Source organism: Chrysemys picta, chromosome 6 (genome assembly GCF_011386835.1).
Source record: "Chrysemys picta bellii isolate R12L10 chromosome 6, ASM1138683v2, whole genome shotgun sequence".
Lineage (NCBI taxonomy): Eukaryota > Metazoa > Chordata > Testudines > Emydidae > Chrysemys > Chrysemys picta.
In genome coordinates, this window is record NC_088796.1 from 116,605,455 (window position 1) to 116,615,637 (window position 10,183).

The 10,183-nt window shown below is 45.2% G+C and overlaps 1 protein-coding gene across 1 annotated transcript; it reads left to right on the forward strand.

Annotated features, from left to right (window-relative positions):
- The first annotated feature begins 264 nt into the window (after positions 1 to 264).
- On the forward strand, positions 265 to 3,254 carry LOC135972278 (uncharacterized). Its single transcript, XM_065549698.1, has 2 exons — positions 265 to 807; positions 1,871 to 3,254. Exons 1-2 carry the CDS (start codon positions 273 to 275, stop codon positions 2,323 to 2,325), a joined length of 990 nt encoding a protein of 329 aa, XP_065405770.1. The 5' UTR covers positions 265 to 272; the 3' UTR covers positions 2,326 to 3,254.
- The last annotated feature ends 6,929 nt before the right edge of the window (positions 3,255 to 10,183 follow it).

Consider the following 10,183-nt stretch of genomic DNA (forward strand, 5'->3'; position numbering starts at 1 on the left):
AATCGATTTCTGTACTCCACCCCGACGAGCGGAGTAGCACCAAAATTGATTTTAGTATTTCGAATTAGGGTTAGTGTGGCCGCAATGCGATGGTATTGGCCTCCGGGAGCTATCCCACAGTGCACCATTGTGACCGCTCTGGACAGCAATCTGAACCCAGATGCACTGGCCAGGTAGGCAGGAAAAGCCCCGGGAACATTTGAATTTCATTTCCTGTTTGCCCAGCGTGGAGAGCACAGGTGACCACAGATAGCTCATCAGCACAAGTAGCCATGCAGGCCGATAATCAAAAAAGAGCACCAGCATGGAGCGTACGGGAGGTACTGGATCTGATCGCTATATGGGGAGAGGATTCAGTGCTAGCAGAACTTCGTTCTAAAAGACGAAATGCAAAAACTTTTGAAAAAATCTCCAAGGGCATGATGGAGAGAGGCCACAATAGGGACTCAGATCAGTGCCGCGTGAAAGTCAAGGAGCTCAGACAAGCCTATCAAAAAACAAAGGAGGCAAACGGTCGCTCCGGGTCAGAGCCGCGGACATGCCGCTTCTACGCCGAGCTGCATGCAATTCTAGGGGGGGCCGCCACCACTACCCCACCTGTGACCGTGGATTCCGGGTCGGGGATAGTCTCATCAGCTACACCTGAGGATTCTGCGGACGGGGAAGAGGAGGAGGAGGAGGAGGACGAGCTTGCAGAGAGCACCCAGCACTCCATTCTCCCCAACAGCCAGGATCTTTTTCTCAGCCTGACTGAAGTACCCTCCCAACCCAGTATCCAAGACCATGACCCCATGGAAGGGACCTCAGGTGAGTTTTACCTTTTAAAATATAAAACTTGTTTTAAAAGCAAGCATTTTTAATGATTACTTTGCCCTGAGGACTTGGGATGCATTCGCGGCCAGTACAGCTACTGGAAAAGTCTGTTAACGTGTCTGGGGATGGAGCGGAAATCCTCCAGGGACATCTCCATGAAGCTCTCCTGGAGGTACTCCAAAAGCCTTGCCACAAGGTTTCTGGGCAGTGCAGCCTTATTCCGTCCTCCATGGTAGGACACTTGACCACGCCATGCCTGCAGCAAGTAATCTGGTATCATTGCCTGACAAAGCCTGGCAGCGTATGGTCCCGGTGTTTGCTGGCATTCAAGCAACATCCGTTCTTTATCTTGCTGTGTGATCCTCAGGAGAGTGATATCACTCATGGTAACCTGGTTGAAATATGGGAACTTAATTAAGGGGACAGAGGTGGCCGTTCCTACTGGGCTGTTTGCCTGTGGCTGAAAAGAAATCCTTCCCTGCAGTTAGCCAAGCGCAGGGGGGGGGGGCGGTAATTGGCCCTGAGCTTTTCGCGTTTGGCTAGCAGGGATCTTCCCTGATACCAGCCACGCGGTGGGGGGAGGGGTACAGCGATCATCCCAGAGAATTCATGGCCGGAGAGGGGGGCAGGGGGGTTAGTTTGGTTTCTGCAGGGATCTTCCCTGATACCTGCCACGCGGTGGGGGGAGGGACAAAGCGATCATCCCAGAAAATTGGATGGGGGGGTTAGTTTGTTATCTGCTGCTGAAGGTTAACAGGAAAACCGCAGCAGTCAACGGGCTTTGCTTGGTATGTGGGAAAGGAGGGCGCAGAAGCCGAAAGACAATGGCTTACCATGGCTGCATGCAAGCTGAATTCTATTGCCCGGACCTGCGTCTGTGATCTCTAACACCAAAGCCACAGGCACTCAATATTAAGATGGAAATTGCGACCTTGTACTGAAATCACATGTGCTATGTAATGTGAATAGTGTTTTTCACCAAGAAAGAGTATAAGCATTGTTCTGTAAAATGTACCATTTTAAAAACTTCTCTCCTTTTTCTCAACCCTCCCTCCAGCAGCTGCAAATTTATCAAGCCTCCCTCCTCCGTCACGAAGGCTATCTCAGATAAGGCGGCGTAGAAAGAGGACAAGAGACGGCATGTTCACTGAAATAATGGAATGCACCCGAAATCAAAGAGCTCATTTGAATGAGTGGAAGGACACTGTAACTAAATTTAGGAAAGATGCCAGTGAACGCGAGGTCCTGAGGGACGCTCGAGATGAGAGGTGGCAGGCTGCAACGCTGGGGCTGCTGCGTGAGCAAACGGACATGCTCCGGCGTCTGGTGGAGCTTCAGGAACGGCAGCAGGATGACAGAGTGCCATTACAGCCCCTGTATAACCTCCCTCCCCCCTCACCATGTTTCATATCCTCCTCACCCAGATGTGTAAGAACGCGGGGGGTAAGGCTACGTGCACCTTCCCACTCCACCCCAGTGGACAGCCCAACCAAAAGGCTGTCATTACATTGAATTTGTTCAGTGGCCTTTTACTTCCCTCCTATCCTCCTCCCAAACCTCGCCCAGATTACCTTGTTGGTTCTCTCCCTATGTTTATAATCAGTTAATAAAGAATACATGATTTTTAAATGATATTGACTTTATTTCCTTTGAAAGAAAGCTGGGGGAACGGGGAGGGTGGGTTCCTTACAGAGAATGAATGAGTCAATAAAGGGGGCGGGTTTTCATGAAGGAGAAACAAACAGAAATTTCACACTGTAGCCTGGCCAGTCATGAAACTGGTTTTCAAAGCCTCTCTGATGCACAGCGCTTCCTGGTGTGCTCTTCTAATTGCCCTGGTGTCTGGCTGTGCGTACTCAGCAGCCAGGCGATTTGCCTCAGCCTCCCACCCCGCCATAAAGGTCTCCCCCTTACTTTCACATAGATTGTGGAGCACACAGCAAGCAGAAATAACAATGGGGAGATTTCTTTGGCTGAGGTCAGAGCGAGTCAATAGCGATCTCCAGCGACCTTTTAAACGGCCAAATGCACATTCCACCACCATTCTGCACTTGCTCAGCCTGTAGTTAAACAGCTCCTGACTCCTGTCCAGGCTGCCTGTGTATGGCTTCATGAGCCATGGCATTAAGGGGTAGGCTGGGTCCCCAAGAATAACTATTGGCATTTCAACATCCCCAACGGTTATTTTCTGGTCCGGGAAGTAAGTCCCTTGCTGCAGCCCTTTAAACAGAGTAGTGTTCCTGAAGACGCGAGCATCATGAACCCTTCCCGGCCAGCCCGCGTTGATGTTGGTGAAACGTCCCTTGTGATCCACAAGTGCTTGCAGCACCATTGAAAAGTACCCCTTGCGGTTTATGTACTGGGTACCCTGGTGCTCCGGTGCCAAGATAGGGATGTGGGTTCCATCTATCGCCCCACCACAGTTAGGGAATCCCATTGCAGCAAAGCCATCAACTATGACCTGCACATCTCCCAGAGTCACTAGCTTTCATAGCAGCACCTCAGTGATTGCTTTGGCTACTTGCATCACAGCAGCCCCCACAGTAGATTTGCCCACTTCAAATTGATTCCCGACTGACCGGTAGCTGTCTGGCGTTGCAAGCTTCCACAGGGCTATCGCCACTCGCTTCTCAACTGTGAGGGCTGCTCTCATCTTCGTATTCTGGCGCTTCAGGGCAGGGGAAAGCAAGTCACAAAGTTCCAAGAAAGTGCCCTTACGCATGCGAAAGTTTCGCAGCCACTGGGAATCGTCCCACACCTGCAACACTATGCGGTCCCACCAGTCTGTGCTTGTTTCCCGGGCCCAGAATCGGCGTTCCACGGCTATAACCTGCCCATTAACAGCATGATCTCCAAAGCACCGGGTACCGCGGTTCGATAGAATTCCATGTCCATATCCTCATCACTCTCCTCGCCGCGCTGCCGTATCCTGCTCCTCGCTGCCTGGTTTTCCAGGTTCTTGTTCAGCATAAACTGCACGATAAGGCGCGAGGTATTTACAATGTTCATGACTGCTGTCTTGAGCTGAGCGGGCTCCATGCTTGCCATGGTATGGCGTCTGCACTGTTCACCCAGGAAAAAGGCGCGAAACGCCGTTGTTTGCCATTGCTTCCTGGAGAGGGGGGAGGATATACCCAGAACCACCCGCGACAATGTTTTTAGCCCCATCAGGCATTGCGATCTCAACCCAGAATTCCAATGGGCGGAGGAGACTGCGGGAACTATGGGATAGCTATGGGAAAGCTACCCACAGTGCAACGCTCCGGAAATCGACACTAGCCCCGGTACATGGATGCACACCGCCGAATTAATGTGCTTAGTGTGGTTGCATACAATCGAATTTATACAACCTGTTTTCCAAATTCGAATTATATAAATTCAGATTAATCCCATAGTGTAGACATACCCCTAGAAAAGGAAGCTGTTCAATTCAGTTGGCAACACTCCTTCACCTCAAAGGGTAACTTGGGGGAAAGAGACTGTCCAGGTTCTATTCCCATATGGATCTGCTGGCACCCAGAAGCAGGCCCCATTTTTGATCAGCTTCAGTGAATATTACTGAGCTATTCTGTTTGTAACTACACAGGCAGAATTATATAAGGAATCTTTACTCAGAGGCTACCCCATTCACTCCTTCTCCTACCACCTGCAGAGTGCCTCTGGCAACAAGACACATTTAGCCATGTATCTCACTGGGATAGACAAAAATCACATGGGTTAAAGTACAGACTATCTTTTATAGGATCAGATACCAAAAAAAGAAATATCCTTTTTTATATCATACTGGGAAGTTTGTCTATCTTCTGATAGTAACCAAGGCTACTACACAATGGTATTGTCCCCTTCCAGTGACCTGTAGCCTAATCTGTAAAGTGGGAATTTGATTCTATCTACCATGCAATGGTCTGAAGGATTTCTGCCTCTAGATCAGCTACCGTAGTGAAGCTGTCATTAGACTGAGGGCTTTGAAGTGCACACAAGAAACAGTCCACAATGTGTTCTCTGATGTTTATGATGTTAGGAACTTTATTAGCAAAACAAATAGAGCCAATTCTTATTGTCCAGCACTTTCATTACTCACATCATCCATTGTGGGGAACCCCAAAGTAGGTAAGATGATCCATGCATGCTCATGAGGTCACTGCATTCCAATGTATCCTACTGCCCACAGGCTGGGCACTACCTTTTATAAGGGCGTATGCTGATACCCACTGTACTTTACACATATTCAATGATGGTTTCAGCCTCCTTTCCTTATATGCACTTCCACACCTCAATAGTATCGGGGTTGATAACTTTGATTTATAGTGTATTCATTAGCATTGATGCCAATTAGTTGCCATGGTATGACTCATAGACTTTGAGGCCATCATAATCATCTAATCGGATATCCTGCACATCACAAGCCACAGAACCTCGCCCACTCACTCCTGTAATAGACCCATAACCTCTGGCTAAATTACTGAAGATTTCACATTACAGATAATCCACCATTTACTCTAGTTTAAACCAGCAAGTGACCCATGCCCCATGCTGCAAAGGAAGGTGAAAAAAAAACCAAGGGTCTCTCCCAATTGGACCTGGGGGGGGATATCTTCCCAATCCCAAACATGGCCTTCAGTTAAATCCTAAGCATGTCAGCAAGACTCAACAGCAAGACATCAGGAAATAATTATTTGTAGTAACTCAGAGCCCTCCCCATCTAGTGCCCCATCTCCAGCCACTGGGGATATTTGCTGCTAGCAGCTGCAGATGGGCTACCTGCCTGTGTAGGCAATCTCATCACACCATCCCCTCCTTAAACTCATCAAGCTCAGTCTTGAAGCCAGTTAGATTTTTTACCCTCATTGTTCCCCTTGGAAGGCTGCTTCAGAACTTCATTCCTCTGATGGTTAGAAACCTTCATCTAATTACAAGACCAGTTTACATCCACTTGTTCTTGAGTCAACATTGGTGCTAACTCAAATAAGTCCTCTCCCTCCCTGGTATTTAACCCCCTGAGGTATTTATAAAAAGCAATCCTATCTCCCCCCAGCCTTCATTTGGTTAAGCTAAACAAGCAAAGCTTCTTGAGTTGCCTCTCGTAAGGTAGGTTTTCTATTCCTCTGATCATCATCATAGCCTTTCTCCACACCTGTTCCAGTTTGAATTAATCTTTCTTAAATATGGGACACCAGAACTGTACACAGTGTTCCAGATGAGATCTCACCAGTGCCTTGTATAATGGCAATAACACTTCCCTATCTCTACTGGAAATGCCTTGCCTGATGCATCCAAGGATTGCATAGCCTTTTTCATGGCCACATCATATTGGCGGCTCATAGTCATCCTATGATCACCCAATACACCCAGGTCTTTCTCTTCCTCTGTTGCTTCCAACTGATACATCCAAAGCTTATAGCAAAAATTCTTGTCATTAGTCCCTAAGTGCAAGACCTTGCACTTTGCACTATTAAATTTCAATCCATTTCTATTGCTCCAGGTTTCAGGTCATCCAGATCTTCTTGTATGATATTCCAGTCCTCCTCCATATTGGCGATACTTCCCAATTTTGTATCATCCACAAATCATATTAGCACACGCACACTTTTTGTGCCAAAGTCATTAATGAAAACGTTAAATAAGATTGGTCCCAAAACCGATCCCCGGGGAACTCCACTAGTAACCTCTCCCAGTTCACCTTTCATTATGACCTATTCTAACCTCCCCTTTAACCAGTTCCTTATCCACCTTTCAATTCTCATATTAATCTCCATCTTCTAAAATTTAACTAATAATTTCCCCTGTGGAACTGTATCAAATCTAGGTAGATTAGATCTACTGCATTTCCTTTGCCTAAAAAATCAATTATCTGCTCAAAGGAAGAGATCAGGTTGGTCTTGCACAATCTACCTTTTGTATTTTATCTCGATTGCTGTTTACCTCTATGTCCTTAACTACTTTCTCTTTCAAAATTTGTTCTAAAACCTTGCATACAACTGAGGTGAAACTAATGGCCCTGTAGTTTCCTGGATCATTTTTTCCCCTTTCTTAAAAATAGGTAATATATTAACAATTCTCCATTCAAAGGGTAAAACCCCCAAACTCACAGATTAATTAAAATATGCTTGCTATTAGGTTTTCAATTTTGTGTGCCAGTTCCTTAATATTCTTAGATGGAGATTATGCAGGGCCCCGCATTGGTCCCATTAAGCGGTGTGAGTTTGACTTTCACCTTGGATGTGGTAATTTCTCCTTCCATATCATCACTTCCATTAGCACCCTGCCACTATCCCTAATCTCCTCATTACCCTTATTAAAAACGGAGACAAAGTATTTGCTTAGGGGTTTGGCCATGTATAGGTTATCTCTAATCTCCACCCCTCCCTCAGTGCTTTGCGGCCCCACTTCTTCTTTCCTGGTTTTCTTTTTATTTATATGGCTGTAGAAACTTTTACGATTGGTTTTAATTCTCTTTGCAAGGCCCAACTCTGCTTGGCTTATGGCAGTTCTCACTTTCCCCCTACACTTTCTGACCTCCAAGAATAGCTTCTCTTGCTGATCCTTCCCATGTTCCATTCCTTGTAACCTTCCTGCTTTCTTTTGATCGCCTGTTTGAGATGCTTGCTCATCCAGTTTGGTCCGCAACCCTTCCCTCTGGATTTTTCCCCCTTGCTTCAGATAGCGTCTGCAACTTCAATTTAAAATAATTCAAATCCTCCACCATATTCAGATACTTGTGTTCTTCAGTCCAGTCCACTTCCCTCACTAATTCCCTTAATTTTTTTTAAAGTTTGCCCTTTTGAAGTCAAGGACACCTCACTGCAGACCTATGTTTGTTTATCCTTCCATTTAGGTTAAACTGAATTAGCTCAGTTAAACTCAACATCCTTTAAACTTTACCTAAAATTCCAAAAGTATATTCTCGTGGTGCCCTACTTTAACTTTTCCCAGCACATAATACTTTTGTTGACTGTCATAAGGTCTTGTGTCTGGTTATGCTAAGCTACCTGTCATACAGGCCTGAGGCCTCTAGATCCTTGTGTTACAGTCTTATAGTATTTATGCCTTATCTATATAATCTCTCTCTATATATGGCATAACTTATATCTATGGCTCTTATCCATATGGGGGGCAACAGCCTGGACCACACATAGCTACAGCGACGGCATGTGAGCTGGCTCAGCGTCTCCTGGCTCAGCTTCTTTCCCCCATGTGCCATTCATCTGTATTGATCAGTGAATTGGTGGGGTGGGGGTGGAGCCAGAACCTCTGACCCTTCCTGCCACTCTCTGCCCATGGGATTGGGAATAGCAGCTCACTGGCAGCTGCCCTTCCCCACTCCCCGGCACACTGCTACCTGCAGTACAAATAACAAATGCAGGGGAGAAGAGGGGCTTAAAGCATAATGAGCCCTGCATGTATTGCAAAGGTCACAATCTTCACCAACGTGTGGGAGGCTTTCTTGAAGCCAGTGAAACCTTCCGTCATGCTGTGATTTTCTCTCTTCTTCTATTCTGTTCAACCCCTAATTCACTCTCTCTCCACCCTCTCTTTCTTCCTGTATCCCCTCTATTGCTCTCTTTACCTCTTATCCGCTTCCAGCACTGATACACTACCACAGGTCAGTGTAAAGGGATTCAACAATAGCCTGAAATAAAACTACTGAAAAACACAACACAAATGTTCAACATTTCATAGGAAGCTGGATGGTTTTCTCCTTCTGCCCTAGGATTTTTATTGTTACATGGTGCGCATACCTCATTTAAGCAGGTGCATAAACACTGACTACTGTAGCCCCCATCCAGTAAAGCACTTATGCATGTGCTTAACTTTAAGCATGAGAACAGTAATGACAATGGAATTACTCACATGCTTCAAGTTAAGCACACGCTTAAGTGTTTTGCTTGGTTGGGATCTATATAAATTACACCCAAGGAACTACTGGACCTATTTTGTGATATGGTTTAAACAGGAGTAAAATCACAGCATCTAAAAATCATGACTCTCTTATATTTAAAACTCAGTCCTTAAAACAGTTCTTTTCTACAACTTAGTAATGGATCCAAAATGCTAGAATATCTTCTCTGGCTCGCCGACAACCATGTGGCCCTGTTCATACAAAAAGCAGCTGTTCCGAACATCTCTTTTGTGAGCATTGCAATCTTATTAGATTGCCACCTTGTCCCTTTGGAACCTTCCACTGGCTCCTCCCCCCACCACCTCAAGTTTATTCTTGCCTACAAGAACCTGCTCCTCCCTATTTATCTATGTCCATTTCTGTTGCCTCCTGTTCCCTCCACTCCACCGGTGACGTCAGATTAGACCCCATTTCATCTGTAACCATCTACAGACTGTCCCCAAGCATGAAATGTCTTTCCTCAGCTGGTCCACAAGGCCACTACTATCTCTACATTCAAATACCTGTTGAAGATACACGTCTACCATCTCTGTATAAAAATGTCTTTTGAAGCCCCTCTGCTGCCACAATGCCTGTCAAAAAATTAACTGGTTGATTGTGGAAAGGTGGGAGAGCACACAGGGGGAGTTGATATATTTGATCAAAAGAAAAGCATTGTTATAGTATTAAAACATTGTATGACCAGGACATAGTCAATTACCTGAACAACCCTATATATATATATATATATATATATATATATATATATATATATATATATATCATCCCTTTCCTCTATCCCCACTTCTGTACATTTTTATCAGAATATGATTTTTTAAAACTCCAAAAACAGAATACCAAAGAGTTATTTTCTCCAGTTTTCAGCAACTGAAACACCTTTGATTTTCATTGAAAATCCAAAACATTTTGGCAAAAAATGGATTTTTTTCCCCACAGAAGTTCCCAGTTCATCAAAACATCATTTTTCTACTGAGTAATTTTTTGACCAGCTGTACTGTTTTATCTTTTAGGAATGTGAGCTGTTTGGGGCCAGCACTGTGCCTCCTTTTATGTTTCTGTGGAACCCAGCATGTACTGGCTACTACTTGGAAACAAACCATAAACAAAATTGGAGATGACCAAATCAGATTGCTGCTACGGGAAAAGGATTTCCAGCTTCACTGATGTGGACCACAGCATGTTCCAACATGCTTTCATGTTCAAGAACACCAGTGTCAAGATATTCAAGCTGAAATTATTTTCAGCTCAATCATTATGCCTTGTAAATTAATTACTATCAATCAGGAAAATTCTAGACTGTCGTAAAGGCTGTGGCGACCGAGTTTTGCAAATCTATGGGGGATTTGCCGTGTTATTGCTCATTTCTGGTTTAGCAACAAACAGAAAATTATAGTGTTCAAGGTATTCGATTTGCTTTTGATTCCCTCAGTTCCTCTCAGGTCGTTAGACTCAAGTAATCTGTATAAACCA